General features: G+C 42.7%; 1 protein-coding gene across 13 annotated transcripts in view; it reads left to right on the top strand.

Moving 5' to 3' along the window:
- Nucleotides 1-27,954, top strand: part of LOC101157063 (voltage-dependent N-type calcium channel subunit alpha-1B) — a 116,964-nt gene that overhangs the window by 59,324 nt on the left and 29,686 nt on the right. For 8 of the 13 annotated variants that reach the window (XR_002873912.1, XM_023958883.1, XM_023958881.1 and 5 more), the window contains exons 10-27: nt 1,428-1,511; nt 3,544-3,759; nt 3,878-3,990; nt 4,122-4,234; nt 4,306-4,437; nt 5,912-5,984; nt 6,056-6,173; nt 6,274-6,341; nt 8,055-8,161; nt 9,489-9,554; nt 14,921-14,956; nt 15,675-16,427; nt 18,324-18,511; nt 18,787-18,907; nt 20,993-21,122; nt 21,429-21,488; nt 22,035-22,141; nt 22,896-22,907. Coding sequence is in view for 12 of the 13 variants with exons in the window: in XM_023958883.1 (XP_023814651.1) it covers nt 1,428-1,511; nt 3,544-3,759; nt 3,878-3,990; nt 4,122-4,234; nt 4,306-4,437; nt 5,912-5,984; nt 6,056-6,173; nt 6,274-6,341; nt 8,055-8,161; nt 9,489-9,554; nt 14,921-14,956; nt 15,675-16,427; nt 18,324-18,511; nt 18,787-18,907; nt 20,993-21,122; nt 21,429-21,488; nt 22,035-22,141; nt 22,896-22,907 (2,497 nt within the window). In the remaining variant the exon portion in view is untranslated. The remainder of the gene's footprint in view (nt 1-1,427; nt 1,512-3,543; nt 3,760-3,877; nt 3,991-4,121; nt 4,235-4,305; nt 4,438-5,911; nt 5,985-6,055; nt 6,174-6,273; nt 6,342-8,054; nt 8,162-9,488; nt 9,555-14,920; nt 14,957-15,674; nt 16,428-18,323; nt 18,512-18,786; nt 18,908-20,992; nt 21,123-21,428; nt 21,489-22,034; nt 22,142-22,895; nt 22,908-27,954) is intronic. The other 5 variants (XM_023958885.1, XM_023958886.1, XM_023958884.1 and 2 more) reach the window with 3 other exon arrangements.

Here is a 27,954-nt window from a genome sequence, read left to right as displayed (position 1 = left end):
CTTGAGGACGGGGCTGACACTTGAGGACGGGGCAGAGACTTGAGGACGGGGCAGAGACTTGAGGACCGGGCAGAGACTTGAGGACCGGGTTGAGAGGGTCGGAGGGTGAAGTGGAAAACAAGAGTCAGACGCTGAAGGACGCTCAGAAATAATTCAATAAATATCGTCCTGACAGCATTTCGAATAGAGACAAGTATCAGCAAATGAACTATTGTGATATGTTGCCGAATAAATTTCTTCTAACATCCCTAATTATTAACACTTTTATTTTACAGGTATCCTTGCAAACAGTCATTTCTACCCTTTTTTAAGCCCAAAGCACTTTCTTCTTGTTTGTGCAGAATGTACTCCTCAGGTTTCTGTCCACCTGACGATAAAAAAAGTACATCTAAAAACACAATTGAAAGCAATGAACAGGTGATTCATGATTCTGGCGTGGACACCAGTAAATCTCTGACAACAACCTGACACTAGACTTTGAAAAAATCTGAACATCAAAAACAGAAACGTTCAAACCAGCTAAAGCATTGCAACATTTATTGACAAGAGAAAACCAGACGGTGAAGGAGGAATCGAACTACTGACATGTTTTCACAGGTTGGATAATCTCTGACAAGACAAAGTAAAGTTTAAGCTCTGGGGGGGTCCACCCATCTGCCAATCAAAAACAGGCCCCTAAACATGTGCATATTTGAGCTCTAATGAAATCATTCAGGAAACATTCCTCAGAGACTTTGGTCCACATTGACATAACAGCATCACTCAGTTGCTACAGATTTGTCTGCTGATCATCCATGATGCTGGTCTCCCGTTCCACCACATCCCAAAGGTTCTCTGTTGGGTTCTGGTGACTGTGGAGGCCGTTCGAGTCCAGAGAACTCATTGTCCTGTTCTAGAAACCAGTCTGAGATAAGGTGCCTTATCCTTGTAGTTCAGTCACCTTTCTTCCTCATTCTGATGCTCAATTTAAGACGCAGCAGATCGTCTGGACCATGTCTACATCCCTAAATGCACGTGATTGGCTGGTTAGAAATGACTGTTGACGAGCAGTTGGTGTACCTAATAAAGTGGCCAGTGAGTGTGTATATTTTGTTATAAAATCTTACTTTTTACCATGGGACTTCAAGGGACTTCAAGAACTCTCTGCTGTTTGTTTCAGCTCTGGCCGAATGCTTGACTGTGTTACTTTCAATCACATTAATAATGAATCCCTTTGGTCTACTTCAGAAATGATTTGAACCACTGATGATTCACATCACGATGCATATTATTTATAAAAATTAATCAGATCTTATTTTCTGTGGCAGTGTCCTGTCTAACAGCCCCTACCTACAGTGTGCAAAAATCAGCTCACAACTATTAAATGTGTAGGAATCAGAAAAGCCTGAAACAATTACTGCTCCTTATGTTTGGTTTTAAATGTACAGTTTTGAAAAGGAGCAAGAAGAACAAGAATGAGCTCATCAACGCTGAGGAGGCGGAGGACCACTACACTGACATCTCATCTGTTGGTGAGTATAGAAGCTTTGCTGTCCCGGAAAGGGACTTTCTCAAAGAGTAACGGTTTTCCAGCATGTTTTGAGACTGAGGATCTCAGACATATATCAGGGTCAGCTAAATCAGTAAACACAGGAGTTACCCGAAACAACCAAAAGCTCTGTTAGGGACGGTGAAATGGGTAAAAGCAAATCTTCCGAATACTGTGGTTGTGTTTGCGTTTGCTCTGAGAGGAGGGAGGGGGTCTCATGAGTTCGTTGTGAAGTAAAAGCTCAGTAAAGATGAAGAAAGCTGTCATGAAACCACGAGGCCTCCAGAGGCTGACCATGAAGAACAGACAGACCTACTGGATCCCTGGACCGAGTGTTCAGATGTGACATCATCAGGTCGTCCTACATAAACACCCTCTATTGATTCTGGTGTTCCTAATGAAGGTGTGTTACCTTCAACAGAAGATAGATGGATAGATAGATAGACAACTTTATTTATCCATTTGGGAGCTTCCAGCATGGAAATTGACATCTCCATCGCATACTGCACTGGTTGACATACATATAAGAAAAAGGAAAAAGCAGCACAGTGACTAGAAAAATTAGAAAGATTAGAACAGTAAGAAAAAATTTAAATATCTACAAAAACAGCATATTCCAAAAAAAAATAAGGTCATTCAGGCCCTTTCCTTTTCTGTCCCCCTCCCCCCTCCTAAGTGGTGGTTAAAGAGTTTGATGGCCCGGGGGACAAAGGAGTTCCTCAGTCTATTAGTGCTGCACCTTGGGAGGAGCAGCCTCTTGCTGAAGGTGCTTCTCTGGCTACTGATGGTCGTGTGCAGAGGGTGGCTGGTATTGTCCAGGATACCCGTTAGTTTTTTTAGTGTCCTTCTCTCTGCTACAGCAGCCAGAAGGTCCAGCCTTGTGCCAACCACAGAACCAGCCCGCCTGATCAGCTTCTCCAGCCTGGAGAAGTCTGTCTTTGAGGTGCTCCCCCCCCAGCACACCAGAGCGTAGGTTATTACACTGGCGACCACAGACTGGTAGAAGATCCCCAGGAGCTTCTTGCAGATGTTGAAGGATCTTAACCTCCTCAAGAAGTACATCCTGCTCTGGGCCTTCTTGTACAGCTGCCCCGTGTTGCTCGTCCAGTCCAGCTTGTTGTCCAGCCACAGCCCAAGATATTTATAGGTCTGCACGACCTCCACCTCCTCCACTCCTATCAGAACTGGTCTGGGGTTGGGTCTGTCCCTCCCAAAGTCGACGACCAGTTCCTTAGTCTTGGAGGTGTTGAGCTGTAAGTTGTTTTTGTGGCTCCAGACAACAAAATCCTTCACCAGGCTCCTGTACTCCTCCTCCTCGTCGCCACTGATACACCCCACGATGGCTGTGTCATCTGCGAACTTCTGGATGTGACACGTGTCCGAGTTGTAGCAGAAGTCCGCGGTGTACAGGGTGAAGAGGAAAGGGGAAAGTACAGTCCCCTGTGGAGCTCCCACGTTGCTGACCACAGTGTCAGATGTGATGTCCATCAGCCTGACGTACTGTGGTCTGTCAGTGAGGTAACTGGAAATCCAAACTGTGGTCTGTCGGTGAGGTAGCTGGAAATCCAAAGAAGACGTAGTGAAGGGACTGCTGGATGAACTCAGTTGGATGGGATTGTTCTTTAGGTGAAGATGCATAAGTCGGAGCTCTAAATTAAAGTGGAGCAGGAAATTATTATCTCCCCAGACATTTTAATTAAGTCTTGATATCATTTGTTTTCTTACCTATTGTATCTGATTCCTCTTGACATTTGGCTTTAAATTGAGACGCTCCTCGTTTAATGTAGTGCAGGACAGCCTGATGCACAGGACAGCATGGTGAGACTAACGAGTCAAGGCCTACTTGAGTTTCCCCACAGGAGGGCCATCAGAACCGGAGAATTCTCCACTGGGCCTGCCCAAAACCATTTAATCCCATTTGTGCAGCTAGAATTCCTCTCAGTCACATCGTGCTCCTCTTGAGATGAATGTTTTTGGTTTTTAAGTTGACTTTCTTTAATGCTTCATCCCAACAGCTCCCCAAGGGTCGCCGTTTGCCCGGGGCAGTGTGAAGAGCAAGAACGACAGCTCGTCTTACTTCAGAAGGAAAGAAAAGAGGATACGCTTCACCATCCGCCGCCTGGTCAAATCTCAGAGCTTCTACTGGACTGTGCTTTGCCTCGTTGGCCTCAACACGCTGTGTGTAGCCATAGTTCACTATGACCAGCCTGAGTGGCTCACCTATGCTCTGTGTGAGTGCTGCTAGAAATATGGGGCACATTTATTCTAATGAGACCAACGTTTCTGAGAGTTTTTCCTGACGTGAAATATCTTCTGAAAGGGCAGTCTCAACTTTTTTTTTATAAACAGACCTGGCAGAGTTTGTGTTCCTGGGTTTGTTCTTGGCAGAGATGTCCATGAAAATGTACGGCCTCGGACCACAGAACTACTTCCACTCGTCTTTCAACTGTTTCGACTTTGGGGTGAGTGATAATGTTGCGATGGGTGTCATGGCAGCAGAATAAATCTGGATCTCCGATGTGAAGTTCCTGATCTAAACGCCTCAGCGGAGAATGCTTTTTTCAGTTCCCCGTTCATCAGAGTGTCTTCACAGGTGATTATCGGCAGTATTTTTGAGGTGATCTGGGCTGCCATCAAACCCGGCGCCTCGTTTGGGATCAGCGTTCTGCGAGCGCTCAGACTACTCAGAATCTTCAAAGTCACCAAGTGAGTTGTGGGAGAGTTTGTGTGCATCTGCCCTGGGAAGGCTGGTTAGTTCACATGAGCTGTGTGTGCAGGTACTGGAACTCTCTGAGAAATCTGGTGGTGTCTCTGCTCAACTCTATGAAGTCCATCATCAGCCTCCTGTTCCTGCTCTTCCTCTTCATCGTTGTCTTCGCTCTGCTGGGCATGCAGCTGTTCGGTGGCCAGTAATTTCCTCATTTCTTTTTTCCTTTGTGCTAAAAAGAAAAACAATTGCCGAGATCAAAGGATGAACAACTGTTGCATCAACGGCTACTGTTGCCCTTCACGTTTCCTGGCAAACTTCCTCGTAAATATGACAAATTTGTCAACACGGACTGAATAAGTTAGATTTTATTTAATATTATTAAAGGTTTTCTTTGTCTGTAAATTTTATACAAAAAGACAAACAGTCTGGTCATTTCAAATCATTTTCTTTGCTTTAGTTCTGAGACGATCCTTGTTTGAGTTCTCTGGTGTTGTTGAGGGAAAATATGCACGTCGGCATCGTCTCAGGGGCTTTTCTATAACGTTTAGGTGTTCTTTGATTATGACCCCCAGACCATCAATAAGATTGAACCGATGGAAGGTGTGCGGTACGGCAGGACCATGACTGAAGATCTTTCTGTTATCAATCATAAAATGATCTGGTGGCAAAAAGCTGCGTGTCATCAGCATAAAAGTGCTAGGTCGATGAAGACTCTCATTCATCCAGGTTGATTCCTTCATAGTGGTAGGTTTAGGGGCTGTCACCTGGACTTAGTTTTAAAGTTCAAGACATTTAACCTCTTATCCAAAAGGCTTTGTCAATTCTGAATTAGCTGGTCAAAGAGCTGGTATATATATGCGCTCGTGGGGGAGGAGTCAGACATGAAACTGGATGGTATCGTCAACTTGGCCTACATGGTTTCAGGTCGTTAAGAGTCCTTTGTCCTCAGCTGGGGGTTGGGGAGCCAGTGACTCCCTCTCCAAACTGGTCATCTCTTTCAGCTGCTAACGACCCAGGTGGAACCGGTTCGGTTTGTTTAGGTTTCAGAACACTGCCGTAGATGGATGGAAGAATAAACCTGAGACCACCATTCTTATTAAGAGAAGGATTATTCTTCTTGACAAAGATGGCTTCTTTCACTCCTCGCTTAAACCACCAACCACTAGGAAAAGATGGCTGATTATCTTTTAATGACATGAAGCTTGGCAGGCAGTTCTATAAGCCAGGATAAAAACTGGAGAGGGTGGATGTATTGTGGATAAGGGAATGCAGACAGATGAACAGTCACTTTCTGAGAGACACCGTCATCAACCGTATGCATCACTTGTAAAAAAAAAAAAAGGCTTTTACAGAATGGATCTCAGAAAGATTGACTTAAAGAAAGGAGAGAGGAGAAAGATGGAACTAAGACTCTGAAGTCTTTACTTAGAGGAAACATCACACAAGCAGACCCAACACAAAAGCCAACGGCAGCCCTTTAGGATCAGCAGCACTGCCTTCAATCTGACACTATTTTAATGTTGTGCAGCTGAAACGGCCTTGTAGCAAAAAAAAACAATTAGATGCAGGGGGACAAAAGCCGATCTCACCAGCAGGAGGTGCAGGAGGGAGGGACTCCGGGTGGTGTTGCTATGGAGCCCAACTGCAGTGAAAGACTTGTTTTCTTTCTGCAGGTTTAATTTTGAAGATGAAACACCAACAACCAACTTTGACACATTCCCTGCAGCCATTCTCACCGTGTTCCAGGTAAAGGTCAGCTTAATCACGGCTGCTCGGCCCCACATGTGCTCTGAACCCAGGCTGTGTCTGCATTGCAGATCCTAACTGGAGAGGACTGGAACGCCGTCATGTACCACGGGATCGAATCACAGGGGGGCGTGCATGGGGGCATGTTTTCCTCCATCTACTTCATCGTCCTGACGCTCTTTGGGAACTGTATCCTGCCTCTGTCTCTTCTAAATCGATGAAGTTCTTTGCTGTCATCATGGATTCGGTGTTTCTCCATCAGCTGTTCTTTTCCTGACAGCATGACCAGATACTCTCCTCAATGTGTTCTTGGCCATTGCTGTTGATAACCTTGCAAATGCCCAGGAGCTCACAAAGGTACTGGATTACTCAGTCTCGTTCACAACCGTAAGCGATGAGTCGTGTGTTGTAGGAAATGAGTGGCGGAAACATCACAGTCCAAGCAGCCATCGGGTCAGCCTGAACAGAAGGGATCATTTGAGCGTTCACTGTGTCTGTCCTTCATAACAAGGCAGCTTCAGGAATGGCCGATGTTTTATATACAGAAAACAATCAGTAGTTAAGTAAGTGTGTAAACCTCTTCCTGAACAGACTAAAGCCTTAGTCACATGCACCCGGTCACATGGACCCATACGTAAGTTTCCGTAGGATGCCTGCAGGTTGTCCACACAAACTACACTGTGTTTCTTATTTCAAACAGTGAGTCTGCACATATAGAGCGTGCCAAGAGCACAGTTTGAAGGTTTTAGAGGGTTGAAGAAAGAAAAATCCATACTATTTGCCTGTATCTCACCTACTTCCCCCTTACTTACCCTTACTTGCTGTACAAGTGTTCACTTTGACCTGATGCCACAGAATGGCCGTAGAAAAATGGGCATGAACATTTTCTCTCTACGGGTTCTCCAAGCGGTCCATGACCTTGATACTTTATGCCCGGGCCAGCTGTGTCTCTTGTTTTGGTTCTCTCATTAGTCGTTACTTCTGGTCTTTTAACTATTGTTTTTTTTTTGTGGTAGCCAGATTACAAACTGGCAGCAGCTCTGATTGGACAATGTGCAAATGTTCTTGACGGAGGCTTGTGGCACTTCATATAGATGGCTGCCGTCAATATCAAAGGCCATCAGCTGCCAGATGGCCAGGGGTATATAAACTTAGATTTTGAGCACACATTAGAATCTTGTAAAGAAAAAAAAAAGCCCAATGATCTGTCTTCAAATTCTTCTCAGCATCAACTGCAATTCGTCAAGACGCAGGTCTCTGAGTCCCTGTGGTGCTATCAACGCCATGATAACTTTTGCGCAGCATCAATTCCGTCTCCCGATTGGGACCCACGCCAGTCGGGATCGCCAGATTAATGTCCGTTCATCACCGGGTCCCCGGCCCGTGTCAACGTCTCATCGAGTGTCCAAAGTTGCTACTGTACGAATTCTAACAATCGAATGGTGGCAGTGAGGAGGCAGCACAGGGGCAAGGGCGTGGTTGGAGGGCAGCAGTCTAAAATAGGCCAATCATCAGGCAACTTTGGGACCGTAGAAACCCTCCCATCAGTCAGTTATCCTGCTGCTGCCTTCCTGCCACCTGCTTGTCCCTGGCCTGCCACCATGTGACCTCTAAACGTATCCGGGTGGCCACTGACCGATGTCAAAAAATTGTGCGGTTGCCATAAAATGTCAAACTTTTCTCTTAAGACCTCTGTGGATGCACGGCGTGTAAAAATGCAACTGCTGCCTTCTGAACACAAATACCACCCGCCGATTCAGCTGAAAAACGTGCATTTCGGTCGCCGCACGGTGGCATTTTGGGATACTTAACTGTAGTTTTACACAGAAAAGGCTTCTGTTGATAAAAACAGCAAGATAATGTTAAGGTCATAAACAAAAATACACTGAAGTTACATTTGAACAGTTACTATTCTTGAATTTGTTTGAGTTTTTAGCTCCTTTTTAAGATCTTAAAATATACGTTGACTGTGCAAAAGAAATAAAGAAAATCTATATTAAAAAGTTCATGTCTTTATTTCTAGAAAGATGGCCTTCATGTTACTTGACATTGTAACACTGTCTCTGTCAGGATGAAGAAGAGCAAGAGGAGGCCATCAATAAGAAGCTGGCACTACAGAAGGCCAAGGAGGTAAAGGAGGTCAGCCCCATGTCTGCTGCTAACATTTCAATCGCAGCGTAAGTTAACCTCCTCTAACCTTTTTATTCATTTAGTGAAACAAAAAGAAGACTGAGGAAACATTTTGTTCTTTTGTTGGACTGCCAACGGAAATCCCTGTTTCTTAACCTGCACTGAAGTTTTTCTGTTATTCCTTCATCAGAGTTGAAGTTAGTTTTGGGAAGGACCTGAAGTGAATTAACAAACAATGAGGCAAAAAAAAAAAGTTAAATACAAAGAAGCAAAAACATGATGATAAAACACATGTAACGAATAAAATTCCTGTATAAATGGAACAGAACTTTCCCTTTATATTTTAGCAAACACATTTACAGCTAAAGCAGTAAAACAAATGAGCTTCTTTAAATAAATGTGTCTTTGCATTTTAAAGAAACAAGCCATCATTTGGTTGAGAAGATAATCAGGTCGTCTCAAAGCCTGAGGGACGGATCCCCACAAGGTTCAAAACTGCTTTTAGGTTATCGGATAGTGGGACCAGAAGAATATTGAAAGTCTAATCCAGAACAAGCTTACTTAATTCTTTGAAATCAAATTTAAAATCATAAAATAAAATAAGACAAAACATCTGGTAAAATAAAACCGAATCTGAAAACAATCTGAAGGGAAAGAAACAAAAACCTGAATGGTCAGAATTTTTAAAGTGACTTATTTCAGACAATTTTCACGTAAAAACGGTTTTCTCCGTCTGAACATGCAGCTCATAGACTGTCAAACTTTTCCTGGGCCTAAAACTCAAACTTAAAAGTCCAAAAGACACAAAGATGTGACTTTATCAGAGACTTGATCAGAGGTTCTGTGTTTGTTGAATTCAGCTGAAGCCTAAATGTTTGCAGACGAGCTGGAAGTTTCTCACATAGTGATGCATTTGTATTGGAATATTGTTAACACAGCAGGACTAAAAGCCTCTCTTTGTGCTAACCAGTCTGACAACAGTCTCTGCTCTACTTCTGCTTCATATCTTGTTTCACATTTGAGAATCTCCCATTTCTCCAGTTCAAAATTTTGGAGTGTGGCGTATTTTACATTTTTTTAATTTATGCACAGAAAGTAAAGCCAAGGTAAAAAGGCACCAAATAAACTAAATGTAGAATCTACTTTTAAAAGAATAGTTAAAGATTTACAAAGGTTTACTCTTCAGGGACCTTTGGAAAAGGCAAAAGTGGACATTTCATGTCCTAATGTACAGTTTTGATGTGAATGAATGTTCAGGCATTGAGCTGAACGACAGACTGAAAGACAGAGAAGATGGAAACTGTGTCTGTTTTTGTCTCTAAGTTCATATTGTATGATATTTTCCCTCCCCATTTTTGTTCTGTACATGTGCAGTTTTCTAACACACAGTCGAGGTAACGTGCAGTCTAGCAGCTCATCCATCTGCAGCGTTAACTCACTGTGAGTTATCTCTATGTTCCCATTGACACTCTGAAGCTAATGGCTGCTGCTCTGTGCTCAAATGTCGCTGTTCTGCTGTGTGTGTGTGTGTGTGCGCCGGCGCCGGCGTCCGCTCACATAGAATATGTTATTTTGCTTTTGTGACTGTTTGAAATCATTCTCCTGGAAATCAGCTTTTTTTCAGTTTCTGCATCAGAAATTCTGAATTTTAAGATATGATTCCAGACTAGCTAGCTATCAGATAATATTTCACTCATTGCTCCCCTCCAGAAATTTGAAGGGAACCAAGATTTAATCTAAAGTAAACTTGATTGGGTTTGAGGAGGGGAACTGGGTCTCCTGGAAAGGTAGAGCTCAGTTTCATCTGCAAAGAAAAAAGATCCTTATATGAAAGTGAAATGAGTTTGATGATGAACAGGAGGGGCCCCAAGATGGAGACTTGGGGCCCCTCCTGTTCGTAGGGACTGGAGAGGGCTCAGATCTGAAGGTTTTAGGAGCAGCTTGAGGGAAATCCAACCAGTGTAGGGGTGTGTGATACAGGTGATTCCAGGACAGGTAAAGTGGTAGAGGGAATCAAAATCAAAAATCAATAGCCTGAGTGTGGAGAGTAAGCCATGCTGCTCATTGGAGGTCATTCAGAGATATTGAGAATTTCAAGGGAGGAGATTTCAGTGGCATCAAATATTTAGTCTGATATAGTTGCATGAAAGTCGCAAGAAAACTCTCAAATGTCTCGCACAACTTCAGCATCCTTCACACAGTGAGGAACTAACCGCTAAGGCCATGTCACACAACCACTACGCACATTTTGTACATTTTCCACGTGTGAACTTTCAGTCTGTTGTGAACTACGCGTGTTGTACGTCATTCATAAGTGTTTCTTGCGTTTGTCATTCTAGATGTCCGTCGAGGGTTTCAGCCGACGGGTCTTTACGTAAATTCAGTTTTTTAAGTTGTTCGAAGTTTTAGGGAGGTTGAGAATTAGGAAGTTTACGCGTATTTTATGTAGTTTATACGCAATGATTACGTAAATCGTACACAGTTGTGTGATTTTTGTGAGATGCATACGCTATGTGTGTCATTCCACGACCGTTGCACGTTTGTCTACCAGACTTACACGCATGAACCACCGATGTATAACTTTTAGATCACGTATACGACGCACATATCATGTTCAAATGACGTAATTGACGCAGGAATCTCTAATCAATTACATATAAACAACACAATAATCACGGAGTCCATGTTCTATGTTGATTTACGTGTTCTTTGTGTGGTTTATAAGTACTTTTTCGTTGGTTTTAACATGGTTCATTCCTGATACATTGAATTTCACGTAAAGACCACAACTTTTCTCACTTTTTTCACAATTATTCACGTATGACCAATTTTCATTCATGCAATATGAGCATAATGTATATAGTGGCTGTGAGACACAACCTTTAAACACCAACAAGCTAAGGTAACCATCTAGATCAGGGGTCTCGAACTCAATTAACCTGGAGGCCACTGAAGGCAGGGTCTAGCTGAGGCTGGGCCGCAACTTCAGCACACACACACGCGCAACTTGTGAGTGTCTGAGAGCCAATAAATTTATACGGATCATATACTATACCATACTATACTATACTATACTATACTATACTATACTATACTATACTATACTATACTATACTATACTATACTATACTATACCGTACCGTACCGCACCGCACCGCACCGCACCACACTACACTACACTACACTAAACTACACTATACTATAACCCGCTGCACAGATCACTTGGTGCGTGACGTATGTTTTTGTTCCAACATCACCTGTCAATCATCACTAAAATATCACGAGCGCCAACCTAAGTGAACACAGTTGGAAATGTAGTACTGCACTTGATGAGTTATATCACTAGAGGAGACACGCCCGCTTGGGAAGGTCGTGGGCGTCCACATGGCAATGCTTTCTATAGCCTTCTGCAGCATAAATGTTGTTGTTGTTAAATAAGAGAAACAATCAGCCTTAAAAGCTCAAACTTTAATGAAAAATGCATAGTTGCAGGACTTCTAACAAATAAAAAAATTATGAAAAAGAATTTTTTAAAATAATTTCTAAACTTTTAGAAGTTTTTGACCTCTTTAACATGTAATTTAAATTATTTAGAAAAGCCCAACAATAATTCAATAATAAGTCAACAATATTAACAATAATAAATAATAATATCAACAAATCAATAATAAATCAACAAAAAGTCCAAAAGTTAACAATAGATTAACTGACTCATGTGAGTGATCAGTTTGTGTAACAGATGCTATGGTGTCGGGTTTCTTCTCTAAATGTGTTTCCACCAAAGGTTCTGAACATATCCAGACTGAATTACTAGTTGGTTCCACAGTGATCCATCTGGATTAGCTCTTTTTATTGCTAAGATCCACTTTTTCCTGAAGTCTGAATCCATTGGAAACCTGCAAGAAAAGTTCAGTCACTGAGTCAGAAATGTATAAATCTATATTACTATAATAGTCTAGTCCTAGTATACTGTATATAGGTTTAACACAATAAAGTTTACATTTATGTCGACAGCTAATTATCCGTACATCATGCAGCATGTTGATAACAGCCCTGCAGCATCATACATGTCAACATGTGTTCTATTAATGAAGCCCCTGCAGCAGTAAAAGAAAAGAATGATAGTCCTTACCTGTGAAATGTTCTGACTTCCTCCTTCTTGGACTAATTTCTCTGATTTTGTCAGTTGAAAGCCGCACAATGAACCGACATTTTGCAAAAAATGTGTTCACATGCACTGCAGCAGACTTGACCTCACCAAGATGGCGGTGCTCTCCTCCCATGAGGAATCACGTGATGTCTCCTCTAGCCATAGAACTCATTGACTGCACTGACTGCTGCACTGATCGCCTTAATTACTACAAAACAATGCATTCTGGGAAACGTGTCCAGATGTTTTTTGTAGTTGAGTGATCAATTAAAATCCTTTAAAATACCTATTGATAAAAAAGGCTACATACATCACAAAACATTAAAATAAATATAAAATATATAATAACACACATCATACTAAGGGGGAGAGGCACATTAAAACTAAATTGAATGTTTGGACAACTCCAACTTCCTGTTCTCCTTCAGTCTCGCTGCAGCTTCGCCTTCATCCCCCCCCCCCCCCCCCCGTCTCCCTGAAGATCCAGGCGCTAGTTCATCTCAAACACGTCTATCGTTGCATTGTCCACATGTATTTTAAGTGTATCTGAGACCAAATCTTGTTGTCGCTAGCTGTCACGCATGTAGGTGTGGGACATTTGTTCTCCTCAGCTAACCATCTCCTGCAGGAGCGGTGGGCTGCAGTCACAGCCGCGCACGAAAACCGTAGGTTAATGTTAATACGCAGCCACGCGTAACCGTAACCTCAACTTTCCTCTGGCTCAGAGAAAAATTCAGCACGGACTGCATGTATTTACAAAATTAGGAGCCAATAAACACGTTCTAAAAAGGAAAGTAAGGAACTCCTTAATGTGGTCCGGGGAGGGGGCTGTCAGGATTCCTGCCTTACATGTTTCCCTGCTTCAAGCCCGGTCATTGTCACGCCCCCAAGAGTCATATACCCCACTGTGATTGGTTGGTTCGTCAGCTCCGAGCACAAATCTGAAAAAGTGTCATTTATAAAAAAACTGGCGGGATGCATTAACATTAAACTTTAACATTAAACGAGTTTGAGACCCCTGATCTAGATAAAAAGGTAGCTGCGCTTCCGTTACAAATATGCACAAAACGTTATAAAACTCTAGAAATGTTGTAGAAACACAATTTCACAATTGCACTGTTTTATTAAATCCTAATTATGTGAAAAGAATACAAACCAACGCAGCGATGTCTTTCAAAAACATGGCGACACATGTGATCAATACTTTGATTGACAGCAGATACATCACAGTTCTGCCACGGCACTAGTGCTCATCATCATCTATCAAAGGAGACGTTGGCGTCTTCTTCAGGCCACTCCCACTCCTTAAAGGTGGTAGGGGCTACGGATGAAGCCGTTTTGGCAAATGGTGGTTGCTGATTTTCCAGAGTAGCTGTGGATCCAACAATTCCACACGACACGCTCAACTCCTGAAGAGCTGTGTTTCATTGCAGGTTTAGAAATATGTCAATTTGTTTTTCTTGCAAATTGTCCTGTTTCCATTAGGCAAATTTATTATTGGGAGAAGGAAGGAAACGGGGGGCCTTTGATGTGATGTGGCAGATTGATCATGCTACTGATTTGAAGAAGTCCAACAGCTTCGGCTGTAAAAGACCTGAACAACAGTGGAGGAGCTAATCATAGCAACACAGGACCATGGAATGCATGAAAGACATAAATGAAACACCATGACCAAGCGTCTGTGACTGTGTTCATGAGCATCTGTGCTGTGCATGAAGGGGAAGTACAGAATAGGAAACACCTCTATGAATAAAGCAGCTGTTGATGTGTAACAACCACAGGAGAAGCTGGTGCAGCATCTTTAAGCCATAGCAGCATCCGCCAAAATACATAGAGTATATGAAGGAGCAGGAGTAATCGGAGTACATTCTGTTGTATCCCCAGAACTGGAAGAGGTGCTTCACAGATTTTAGCATAAAATGCAGTACGTCTGCAGTAATGACACAAATATGGGGGATCAAAAGAGCAGAAATGAGTGATTTCCAGGATTTATTCAGCTTAATCCAAAGTCCAGAGGGAAAGACGGGCCTCTGAATGAATCCAAAAGAAAGCTTCACAGAGAACCAGCTATCCAGCAATGAGCAGTAGTATCCCCAGGAGTTTCTACTGCTGATGGCAACAGGAGAAGTGGCAGCAGGTGTAGGGGGTGTGACAGGTGTAGGCAGACCAAACCAAGGACATCCTACTGTCCATTCAGCTCCTGCACAAACATCAGAGAATACAGACGGAACAGGGAAACCAACTCCGTGTCCAGAAAAACTCAGTCCAAGAAACAAAAACAGAAAAAGTCAAAATAGCAAGATTTTTGTTAGTTTCAAAAACAGTAAAACCATTTTGTTCTGGTTCAGTGTTTTATCTAAAACCAGAACCAGCGGACAACAAATGGGCTTTGTTGACCCACCTTACTGCTGTGGTTTTGCGTTTGCTGACATGGTTCTCCTCACACTTTTTTCATGTCATTCTTGTTACAAACCTGAGATGTTAAAATGCTGAACGGTTCTTTGCCTCTGGTGTGTATATTCATGCTGTACTTTTTGTTTTTTTCTAATTCCTTTGATTTTCTTTGCTTTTGTGTGTAACCTCTGTTTGCTCTCTCAAGTGTCTTCAGTTCTTGTGTTTGTTTCAATGTTGCCCCCTTTATGTGTTTGCACTGTAGGAGTTATGTCAGCACCCCAGTCCATCACTACCTGAGGTAAAAACCCAACCGTCTGGGAGCAGAGTGCCCATAATGTCGATGACATGCCCTAAATCCTACATATTCACATTTCCATTATCTACATTCTCAAAACAGGCCATATGATTTGACAAAACTGTTTGTTGTTGTGCGTACCCTGTGACGGGTGGTCTGTCTGTCCCATGATTCCTATCTCGAACCATGAAGAACCATGGCACAATGAATTCAATATGTTTTCTTTCCTCAACACTGTCCTGTTAACCGTTTTTCACTTTGTTATTCTCTGAAGAAAGACTGGCTTTGAAGGAAAGATAGACTAGAATGACTCAAAAGTGCACGATTTTCCCACTTTTCTCTATTCCCCATGCTTTGGAAAGGCTTGCATGTCAAAGCATGGTAACCTAAACATGCTTTGACTTTGTTCAGGCATGAGATGAGTCAGATCAGATTACTGTGGTAGAGCCCGTCATTGCCCATCGGCCATACTTTACATCCAGCATGTACCAACTGTGTGTGTTATCATGAGATAAATGACAACAAACTGTTGCTTTCTTCTGTCACTCAGAGTGACAGAGACTGGTGCCTGTCCTCTTTCTGGTTAAGGACTTGCTTTGATGTTTTGTGCACAAAATAAATCACCCCCAAAAAAAAGAAAATCAGCAGTAACTCTGGATGGTTAACGACGTAATATTAAAGTAGGTCCTTTTGATTTATTGTTCAATTTTTCCTCCTGCAGTAATGAGCAGCAGAGGTCCATGAAGACGATGTCAGTGTGGGAGCAAAGGGCCAATCAGCTGAGGAGACAGAATCGTGCCAGCTGTGAGGCGCTTTACAACGAACTTCAGCCTGAGGAGCGCCTCCGCCTGACCTCGGCCCTCAACATCCGGCCTGACATGAAGACTCATCTTGACCGACCGCTGGTGGTCGAGCCCTGTGATGGAGCTTTGCTGGGCAGCCAGCATCAGCACCACCACAAGACATGCACCACAGAAGAGGGCGAGAGGGATGCTGACCTTCCTCCTGCTCCTCACCATCCTCGCCATCATCACCGGCACAGGGATCGAGCCCGGACAAAAGAGGATGCCAACGACAACGGAGAAGCTGGTCGGGAAGGGAGGCGCCACGTCCATCACAGCCGCTCCAAAGAGCACGACTGCAGCCGCAGTAAAGAGGGGGGCAGGATGAACCACCACCAAAGTTCAGTGGAAGACAGTGGAGGTGGAGGCGGAGGCGTCAAAGGTGAGAGAGCTCACCGCCATCATCATTCGCATCGTCAGTCCCGAGGGGGCAATGGGACAGTCAACAGTGGAGGGAAGGAAGAGCGAAGGTCCCGCCACAAAGATGGACGTCCATCACATAAGACCGGAGACAGGAGCTCCCGAAGAGAGAACGGAGCTGACGGAGAGAAGAGCAGACATCGTGGTCATGGGTCAAGGAGCCGGTACACAGCGGACGACGCCAACGAGAGGAAGAAGAGCCACAACCACAGGTATTAACCCCATTCTCTGTTTTTATGCCATGGTCCCGGTGAATACTCGAATCTGACTGGCTGCTGGGTGTGGATTAAAAATCATAATGGACGTTGATAATGTACGCCTAACAGTAAAGTTCTGGTCACATTGCACAAGTGTTTTATATTGCTGCACTGGCTTCTTTGAAACAAACGTTATCTTCATCATCTGGACAAAGACAAGTGAACTTTCTCTCTCAACTAAAGCTTTATTTAACACATCGTGATCATCAGCATTGATATCCCTTTCCTTTTCCTGCTGCTGTCGACGGTAGTGTTGGCTCAGCCGTTGCCATGACAACACTTCGCACCACATATCGCATAGTCCACTTTTTGTGAAAAAGCTTTTTAAACAGAAAAATAACAGGAACAAAGTACTAAAAATTGATTGAATATTTATTTCTTTTGTAAGTGACTATGGTATAAGCAGGATACTAGCTGACTGCTGGACTAAACTAAACAGACTACGCTAAGACGGGGAGCCATGCCATTGGACCCTCCTTCTCAGTCTTAGCTCAGTCCTTCATTGACAATGGTAACTGTACAGTTTTTGTATCGCTAACAGAATACAATTTTGTATAAAAGTGAGAAAAAGAAAAAGGATTTTAGGGTGAGAGTAGCCTCTTAGGTTTAACAGCACACATTGCACTCATACTGCTAAGAATATTGTAACCATTATCATTCACACACATAAAGTAACTTTCAAACATCAGAGTAAAAAGAAAATGTATACAGCATAATATACTAAAACAAATAAAACAATGAAAATGATCTGCAGCCTACAGTGCTGTAAAAAATGCTTAAGTTACATAACTAACAGTTCTTCACTGGTCGCTGTCCTCACCCTCCCTCTCCTGGCCATCGTCCTCACCCTGCTGGCCGTCCACACGCTGCTGTCTGTCTGGCCACAGATTCTCGTCCACATCACAGCGTATTTTCTCCCTTGCGATGCAACGAGGGAAGAAACGGCGTGCATGTGGCAACCATCCCCTACACTGATCTCCTGTACTATCCTCACATGCAGCATCCGTTGCATGGAGCAGGGACCTCTGATCTTGACCCCGATGCTCAGACACTCTCCACCTCCAAGCGGAGAAAAACTCCTCAATAGGATTGAAATAAAAAAGGAGAGTAAGGTGGTAGGAACACTATGACCATCCTTGGATCAGCAGTGAACCAGACCCTGATGAGCAAGTTCTAGTTTCACCTGACTGTCAATTGCTGTAATAAATGGATCAAATGTTCCAAGGGATTCATATATCGTATTCATGGTATCATGTTCTTGACTAATTTTGACAATTGAACAGACTATTGTGCGTGTGATGACTTACACAATGAAATGATGCTGACTCATTTTGGAGCGAACAACCATTAGACTGAGAATCAACAATCAGTTTAGATCAATAAGATCTATTCACTTGGAATCTTTGCTAAATGAAGGCTACCTGTACTTAATCATTTCCAAAGATGTACTGAGACATTGAGACAAGTTAATGAGAAATTAAACAATTGCCAAGTGCTTTGGAGGTTTGTCCATGTTGTTTTGAGAATGTAATTTTAATTACATTAAATGTAATTGTAATTTGAGAATGAGCCAAACCAATGGAGAAAAACTGTAATAATAACAAATATAGAAAATCTACACTTTTAGGGTATAAATATTAATAAGTGAAATATTCTCTGATTACTAGCTAGTCTGGCAATAAGCCAGTCCAAAGAGGAATGTTTTCAGCCCAACTTTGAATGTAGAAACTGTTTCGGGCTTTCTTCCATGAGCTGGGAGCTTATTCCATAAGACAGGCTTGGTTTGCATCTTGGTTTGTATCAGTTTGTGAGATGTGAGATGCCATCTATCTATGTATGTTCTTGGAAAAGGTTTGGAGACTCTGAGGGGGAGTCCCTGGCTGTGTCCCCCCAACAGGACTCTGAGGGGACAAAGTGTCTGCCTGACCACCCAGAGGACTCTGACAACCAGAGAAATGTCCAACGAACAGGCCAAACCTCCATCCATGTTCCCCCTGTCACGGTCACCTCCCCACCTGGACAGACCACCCTGATTCAGAGTAAGTGTGAAACCTTTTCCTGAAACCCCCATCCTGATTAGATGTAAGATCAAGCAAGCAGCACCTGAGCATCAAATCCGCTGCTTCAGGTGCTTCAGGTGTTGGACATGATGGTCATCATGATGGTCATCATGTCCAACAGACACGCCTCTGCGTCTGCAGCTTTAAGTGTGCCAAAAAGCTTTATTGTTCTGTCATAGAGGATAATGATGATGCTTCCCATGGATTCAGATCTTCAGATTTTGTTTTCAAGGTTTGTTTCTTTGGTTCCCCAGTGAACAGCATTGACCGTGAAACGATGCCCATGACGGAGAAGACCCTGGAGGATTCATGTGCGACCAGGCCCAAACCCATCCTGCCATACAGTTCAATGTTCATTTTTGGACAGACCAATCCGTGAGTCTCCTCCTCCTCGCCCTCACTCATTCATCCCTCACAGACAAATCTGTTTTTATCCAATTGAATGATTGGTGAAATAAAAACAATACCTAAAAACTATTTGCATAAATACAAATCTGTGCATTAACTGATACCTTATACGGAGCCCGTGACCTGACATGGGTAAAATAATCAGTGATTCGTTTCATAAAAACAATTGTGATCTTTTACACAGCCCGTATTGTCAACCAAAAATTGGCTGGACAGCAGACAGAGTCATTGTGGGATGGACAGGCAGCTCAGGCGTGCAAAATCTTTTGATACTTCTCTTATTTTCAGACAATAAGAAGGTCGTCTGGTTTGATGCTTGTATTTATTTTTCCCCTCTCAAACTACTGTGGGTCAGATAGACACAGAAGTAGCGGCGGGAGTGAGGCTCACAACAGCAGGAGAGACTCTGAATGATCTCATCACCCCAGACATGGAGACGTGATTACCGATGCTTCTGTTGGGCTTTTTAAAATAAATAAATCCCATCTCTAAACATCATCCGTGTCTTCCACGCATTGTAATGAGATACACACAGACAAAAAGGTGAAGGTATCTGCTGTAAAGTATTGCTCACATCCATCTTTATGAATTACTTATCAGACAAGTTGGTTTGCGTTTATTGTCAGAAATGATTCAATGGAAACAGTGTAAATACACATTTTGCCAAGTGAAACGTGGAGAATTTAACAAAGTAGATGGGGAAGATTCGCCTCATTTTCATCAAAATCGAGCTAGCCAGAGAGGAGACTGCCCGACAAGTAACTACTTCCAGTTCAAGCAGGAAAAAAAAGTCTGCTTTTGTGTTTCTGGTGGGTATTCTGGTGCTACTGTCGTCTATTTATTTAGTTTTATTTGATCTTTTACTGCAGCAACAGTCGGTCTTCTTTAGCTCAGAGTTAGCTCAGCTGTTTTTGTTTCGTTCTCTTCTTATTATCAGCCAATTTTGACCAACATACACCTTTTTTTTTTACACCTGGTGGAACGTCTACTACTTCTTTCTGGACTGTTCTACACCATTTCTGGGTCTGAACAATGTGCTGTTGGCGGCCGGCACCGGCCGGAGATCGCTCTATTAGCATCTGTTTAATTCCATTTTCAACAGAGCTACAGGAACAAGAGAACTTTCCTGTTATGGGATCAATAAGAGTCTAAAAAGTTCTATTTTATTTTAATATATAAACGCCTGGGACCCCTTGAGGCAATTTTGACAGTTTAACAGGAGAAATTTGGTATTCAAAACAAAGACATGTTAAACATAAAACCAAATGCTGAATTCATATATTTTTGCTTTTGTGCACAACTTTGTCTTTATGAATACGTTTCTTATTGACAGATTCCGTACCCCATAACTGTGCTGGGATTGATTGTCAGTGACATTAGGTGTAGACAGGACTCACACAAACTCTGTCTTAGTCTAAACGCTGCCTCTGGTACAGTGCCCCCCCCCTCTTTGATTAAACAGGTGGAGAAGTTTGGGCTTCTCTGTTGGGTTCTCAGTTGGTTTTGGTTCATTCGTGATCCATCTGTGAAAATCTGACGTAAAGACCACAATTCTTCTCACGTATGTTTGTGCATGATTAATTTTATATCTGTGCAATATGCACCAAATGTAGTCAGTGGCTGTGTGACACGACCTTAACTCCTGCTGTCCGGTCTTCTACGTAGGCCCAGAAGCTAAACCCATCACAGTGGGCTGACTTCAGCATGGATTCTTTTTATCTACAGATCCTCAAATCTCTTTTTGTGTTTTTGCAAAACAGTCAGTGTGTAGTAACAGAACAAAAAACAACAACAAAAGTGGACTAAAGCTGGTAAAACGTGGTAAATTGGTCATTGAAGGCAGTAAAAAGGTTTGAGAAGCAAAAAGCCCCAGTTTCTGGCAGCAGGGGGTAAAACCAGGGCTACACCAAGTACTAAATATGGTTTGTTCAATGTGAAGCTTTTCACCCATTTCTTATTTTTAAAGTACTAATATAAGCATTAGTAAATACGAAGCCTTGAATTCTGAGAGTCTAGCAGACAGTAGCTGTTGTTTTTCTCTGTCTTTTTCAGGGTTAGACGGCTGTGCCACTACATCGTGACTCTGAGGTACTTTGAGATGTCCATCCTGGTCGTCATAGCAATGAGCAGCATCGCTCTGGCGGCAGAAGACCCCGTCTGGGCAAATGCACCTCGCAACAATGTAAGCCTCCAAAACACAAAAACAGGAGGAGAAATGCTCCTGAGGGGCAAATGATTCAACGTTAAACCCTGTGGTACTGACATAGAAAACATCAAAAAGAAAGGAAATAAATTCAAAGAGCCTCTGAACACAGCATGAACAAAACAGAATGCAAGCTAGCATTTACCTGAAATGAGATCCAAATGCTACACATTCTTTGTATGTGTTTATCTGTTTTTAAATTTCCTGCATTATGACGCCGTCTGGTGTGAACTGTCCGGTGTAAAGTCTGCCTACAGCTGGTGTAAAGTGGTGTCTTGTCTGCAGGTGCTCAAATATCTGGACTACGCCTTCACAGGTGTTTTCACCTTTGAAATGGTGATCAAAGTAAGTATTGACAAGCCTCTGTCCTCACGCATCGGATGTTTCTCAGGGATTTCCTGAAAACTCTGACTCTAAGAAAAGGCTAAATTTAGCTCTTTAAAAGATCATTTTGTGAAAAACAGTTGTGTGTCTGCTAATGTGCAAAAAGGAAAATGAGCCTGATCGGCTAAACTTGTGATGTGGCTCCTAAAAATGCCCTGGGAATTCCTTCTATAGTGTTTCTACACAGCCAATGATGTTTATATGAACTTTAACCGTTGGTCAAGGTGGGGTCAAGGTGGTGCCTAATCTTTTTAGATTATTTTTATTGCAGTCAGCGCCACCTGCTGCCCACTTTCATTCCTACAAATAGATGAGAAAAAACATTTTTGTCTTGGTTTTAAGTGAGTAATTTGATTGAAGACTTTCATAGTTTGGATGTTTCTCGGTGATCATCTTGTGCGGTTTAACGCCGGAATTGTTCTGTCTCACATGACAAAAACAGTGGGAGGGGAGGAATGACTTCCCAGGTCAGGCTGAGGAACCGTAAACATGCTGTGTTTGGTTTAGATGGTGGACTTGGGTCTGCTGCTCCACCCTGGATCCTACTTCAGAGACCTGTGGAACATTCTGGACTTCATAGTGGTCAGTGGGGCGCTGGTGGCTTTTGCATTTTCGTAAGTTTTGTTTGTTTTTTCTCCTCGAATAGAGTTTGCAGCTGGAAGTGCATGTTTGATGCTCATTGTCATTTCTGAGGGATTCAGCTTTAAGGGAGGGGGGACCAGGGTCACGCCACAGACCTCACTCCTGTGCTTTAGGTTTAAAAGACGTTCTAGAAGAAAAAAACCCGTCATTCCTGAATCATGAACTGCAGCATACCACATGCATGTAGCTCACTAATGTCGCACTGTGTGACTAAATATAGTGGCACACATTACCGGCAATAACCTGGAATGTGTTCCGTGCCACAGAGCTGCAGAAATCAAAGTTGGTCCATAGAACGTCACATTATTTCTGAGCAGGACTTTTCCTTCAGTGCTGCTTTTAAGCTGCTGCATCCACCAACAAGACTGTCCTCTGAAGATACGTCACGGCTCAATTTCCACGCTCACAACAGGAATTCTTTCTCTCTTGTATTCTCTCTTTTACCTGACTTTTTTTAAAGTGGCCATATTTTCTGCTTTTCTGAAAAACTACCAATATGGAATCAAGTAAAAGAAAAGACTTTGCGTTGCTAAAATTGATGCAAAAGTTAAAGGTGTGAGAATCTGCCCACAGAATGACGTCTGCACGGATTTGCACTAAACTGCACTGATCTATGAAAGTGTCTGCATGTCTGGTGTGTGTGTGTGTGTGAGAGAGAAAATGCTTCACATATGCTGTAATCATTGACCTGAACTTCTCCCTGTTTCTGTCCCGGGATGTCTGCAGGAGCTTTATGGGGTAATGTCTCCTCTCCCTCTCTCATCTGCTTGTCATGACCTGAATGTGTGTAACTCAAAGACAAACATGGCTTACACTGCAAAAACAAGTCCTTTCCTCACATACTCAGTCTAAAACCCAGGAAACCATGTTGGATTCTCAGTACATCCAACAGGAACAGCTCTATCTGCTGACATTTGGTCAAAAGAAGTAACTGAACAGAAAGACGTTTTCAACACAAAGAAAGGTTTCTTTTTGTTTCAACTATTTCTGAAAGAAAGGTTTAAAAGATTTACAACCAAAGCAACAAAAATTAAGAAGTTGTTTGAAGTACTCGGGCTGAGTTATTGGATCAAAATAAAGAAGCAGGAAAGCTGCAGTCTGTTAGATACTTGCTGTGTGTAGGTACGACTTATGACCTTTCTGAGACACAACATGGACCTCAGACTCGAAGAGCCTGAATCCTGACAACGCTCCTCTGCATTGTGCTGCGGGGGAGGGGGGGGTCCATCCATTGTTCCTCTGAATGTCTTTGACTGTTCAGCGTCTTTGGACAGACGATGTCAGAAATCTGACTCTGTATAGGCTGTAGAAATGTCGTTTTTCAGTGCAGCGGGAACTTCTTCTCTGTTGGAGGCCTGAGTGTTGCTTTTCCAGCTGAATCTGTATTATTCTTTCATCTCCACCTGGTCTTCATAAATAGTAAATGTGTTTGTTTAACATCCCCTTGTTCAGTGGTCTTCAATCCCAGTCCTCCAAATCTACCATCCTTCTTTTTTCCTACTGTATGCCCCGCTTGTAGCTGATTGGCCGAGTCAGGTGATTTCAAGACACCCAAGGACGTGCTACAAGATACACAACTCAAAGATAAGAACAAAAGCAGTGAACAATAGACCTGGAGGATGAAGAGGCAGATTTGAACAAGATGACTCTTAAATTTAGTCTTAAGAAGGTGAAATGATCCTTTAACAATGTTGGAAGAAGGGATTTCCAGAGTTTAGGGGGGGCACAGCTAAAAGCTCTGCTCCCCACGGAGGAGATGATAACAAATGGAGCAGTGAGGATCTGAGAGGGTCAGAGCAGAACTTTTGGGACAGGAGTATTGATATTAGCGCAGGCAGCAGAGCTCTGGACCAGTCAGAGTTTATACAGACGTTTCTGTGGGATCAGCAGGGGAAGCGGCAAGACTGAACAACACCAGAGGTGGAGTGAAGATGGAAAAAGGGTCGAAAACGATTGAGTAGCCTGATGTGACTGTATTGAAGATAGTTATGGAATGCAAACTCAGACCTGGACCTTGTCTTGTTTTAGGGGGAAGGGAGTTTTCGTTTTCTGCCTGTCATCTTCTTATTCTGTCACGTGCCTGCAGTCAAACTTCCATTGAAGGATTCCTCTTTTCTGTGAGGACCTGGTGTAGGAAGTGTAAAACACACGACTGCAGTTCTAGTACATGCTGATTAGGAAAGGGCTGGATATTTTCCCTCATGTCCTTGGTTTCCTTTACATTACACTCTTGTGACTGACAATGGTGATGACACAGTGTAGGAAACAAACACAAAAAACACACTGATCCGTGTTTCTGGGTCTGGACCTTAAGGCATGCAGTATATGATGTGAAACCGCTCATTGGAGCTGGTGTTTTTGCAGTGTCCAGTGCTGAGACTGACCTTTCACCTCAACGTCCATCTCCAACTTTCATTAATGAAACCTCATGATGCTTAAAGAAAAGTGGTCTTTTGGTGTTTATCATCGTATGTAATGCTCCTAAAGCTTTGAAAAGAGCTGCTTAGACCTTTTGTTGGTCTGCATGAACCAGAACCACTGTTGTGTAGCATTAATTCACCTCACTAACACAAAGGTGCATGTGTGTGCCTGAGCATGCTCATATTACAGACCTGTGTAATGTTTGACTCATGTTCATGCTGGGAAGGAAGCCATCCAGTATGTTAATAGCTTGGGTCTTTGGAGGACATACACAGGAGAATTCATTCATTTAGTGAATGATGACCACTAACGACAACTTACATCACTTTTACCAATGATTTTTGTCTCCTGCATATTAACAAAGTCAGTAAAATAATCTTCATTTCTGAGTACTTTTCTCAGACTCAAAAGAGAAAACGTAACAAAAGCAAAATGTTGGTGTCAAAATGAGGTTATCTGAGATAAAAAAGCTAATTTTACAGTTGAATAAAGTATCGTCAACACAAAGAGTAATGTCTAAAAAAATCTGGGTTGGTTTCAGTTTACTCTTCATCTTGTTACTGTGATTACATCAGATTATTTGATGCTCACATTTGTAACATTTTTTAGTAAACACCAAGGCCAAATCTGAATTCATTCTCTACCCCTATGGCTTCTCCCTACCCCGACATTTATCCTTCCAAGCAGTGAGATCTGGAAAAGATGTTGTCTTCAAATCCAAACATTACTGGGGCTCGATGACGGCATGAGTAGTCGCCGCTCATCGATGTCAGCGTGTGGCTGCCAACACTCCGGAAAATAGATAACAACAGCAGTTTTATAACTTGAAGAAGTCATGTGCAACAAAAACTAAATACTTAAGGCTGCGTCACACAGCCACTACGTACATATTGCGTATTGGTGTGATATCCGTAATTCATAAGTGTTTCTTGCATTCGTCATACGTCGATGTGCGCAGATGTCCGTCGAGGGTTTCAGCTGATGAGTTTTTACGTCAATACGGTTTGGAGCTGTTCAGCATGTTTGGTCATTTGGACGTTTCACTAATGAACTGCATATAAATAGCGCAATAATCACAACGGTTCACGTTCTACGTTGGTTTACCTGTTCTTTGCGTGGTTTATTATTCCTACTTCTTCGGTGTTTTTAACGTGGTTCATTCCTGAGACATCTGTGAAAATTTTACGTAAAGACCTCAACACTTCTCACCGTTTCCGCATATATTCACGTATGATCATCAGGCATACACGAAATGCACGTCGTGGCTGTATGACACGACCTTTACATCTAAAGTAAACTTCCGTGCTTTAGAGCACATGTGCGTCCATCCTCCACGCCGCAGTGCGGCGCATGTCAGTCTACTGGTGCAGGGATAGCCAGCCCTAAATCACTACAGCCCCTCCTTAATTAAAAAAATGTTTGGAGGCCGCTAAAGCTTCAAGTGCCCCTACGTTTGGAGCAATAGGGAGGAGTCACAGGGGTATAGGGAAGCACATCGTTCTGTGTTTCAGCAGAAAGTGCACAGCAGCAGCAGCTTGACCATTCAGGACCAATAAAACACTTCAACAGAGTAAATTTTCTTCATTTCTTTTCTGTCCAACTTGTTCTGTCCAGCTCTGGAACTTCTCTCCTCCCTACCTGCAGCAGGTGTGATTTTAATCTCAATCCCATTTAGCTTGCTGTGGGAGGGGCAGAGTCACTGACTGCAGCATTAGTTAATTTATTGTAGAGTATAAAGGAGTTGTTTTCAGTGCCAATTATTGTACAGAACCATTTACATTTTGAAATATAGATAGACCTTAAAAAAAAAGAGTTCTACGTGGATGTAGCATAAATATGATGGGTTTTCATGACTAGATCATATCAATGTAACCTTTCATGAATTTAGGTTGTTTTTGAGCAACTAATCACCTTTTTACCATGGAGCCTGCATACTGCAGCGTCTCACTGCGCTGTTCTCGTGACACAGAAACAAAAATCCCATCTTTTTTCTGTTGAAATGCCTCTGTACGTCATAGTTTGCATTAAGACAAAATGCAAGAAGCACTTGCTGTCAGTTTAAAACGTTGATTTAAAGGATTATTGGGGCGGAAGTCCAAATCTGTGAACACATTGTTAACCTCACCGAGCGGGTTTTGTTCGCCGTTAGACTCCTGCTCAAACTGGTGCCGTATTCGGCTGAGCTCTACGACGCTAAAATGTTGTGATCCGTTCATGATTTGCAGACTTCTCCTAAGTTTAAAGTATAAAGCGCAGATCAAAATTAAGAGAAAATAAATAAATATCTGGTCTGGATTGGGAGACAAAATCCAAAACCGATCGAGGCTGAAACTTTGTGATTGGGCCTGAGTTCCGATCTTGTGATCAGATCGGGACGTCCCTAAATGAAATATGTGAACCCAGGTTACTAGAAAACGTTTAAAGACACACTCTGATCATCTTCAGATCTGTTTTTAAAGTGTTCTCCGTGTTTTATTTTAATGATGATGATGCTGTTTTCAGTCCAAATCTAAAAAACGGACATCGTTTTCTGAGACATCGTTTCTGCGGAGCAGCAGGATTTTAAATTCACCTCTGAGTGGGCGGGACCGTTGGTGCGGAGTACGCCTTTCCCGACTTCCCATCATTCATTTGTCTAGACTCTCCCACTAGCTTACAGCCCCTCACCACCCCAACCCAACAACCTTTGTTGTACCACTATTTTTGTAGCGGTGCATCAAAAACCAGCGAGCAATATCGGATCTGTCCGTCCGCACAGTTTAGATCCAGATTCCAGCGCAGACGAGGAAAACCAAGATGTTGATGGATCTGTGTGTCTGACAGTGGATGAGCAGAAAGGGGCGGAGCTTGGAGCTTGCAGGCTCCTGTCGGTAGCACCTACGTCAGAACTGCAAGCCTTTTTAAGCTTTTTTGTCTGCTCCTGATTCACAACAATTTGAATAAAAAACACTCAGAAAATCAAATTCAATCCTGATTTTCTTTACATACTTCCTCCATCAACAGAAAAATGCTAGAAGAACACCATTTTCATTGGGGTGGGTCTTTAAACCGGTCAGCTGGTAGCCAGGTTTCCCTCAGAATCCAGATTACTGAAGCACATGTAAACAGGTTCAGTTACAGAATGGTGGAAAACTGAAAACAACATCCAGCGTCTTTTTATCTTCTCCTGACTCGATGGAACATTAGTGAATCTTCAGCCTTTTCTTTGAAACTGCTGCAACCATAACACAAACATGTCTTGCTTTGCCAGAAATACAACAGTGTTGTGATGAAATGCAATCATATGCTGTATTCTGTGTGTGTGCGTGTGTGTGTGTATTTGAAGCATCCGTAAATATGCTGTACCTTGTTTTACCACTGTTTT

The sequence above is a fragment of the Oryzias latipes genome, chromosome 9, assembly GCF_002234675.1.
Source record: "Oryzias latipes chromosome 9, ASM223467v1".
Lineage (NCBI taxonomy): Eukaryota > Metazoa > Chordata > Actinopteri > Beloniformes > Adrianichthyidae > Oryzias > Oryzias latipes.
Note: the sequence above shows the minus strand (reverse complement) of the source record. Positions and strands in the feature narration are given on the sequence as shown.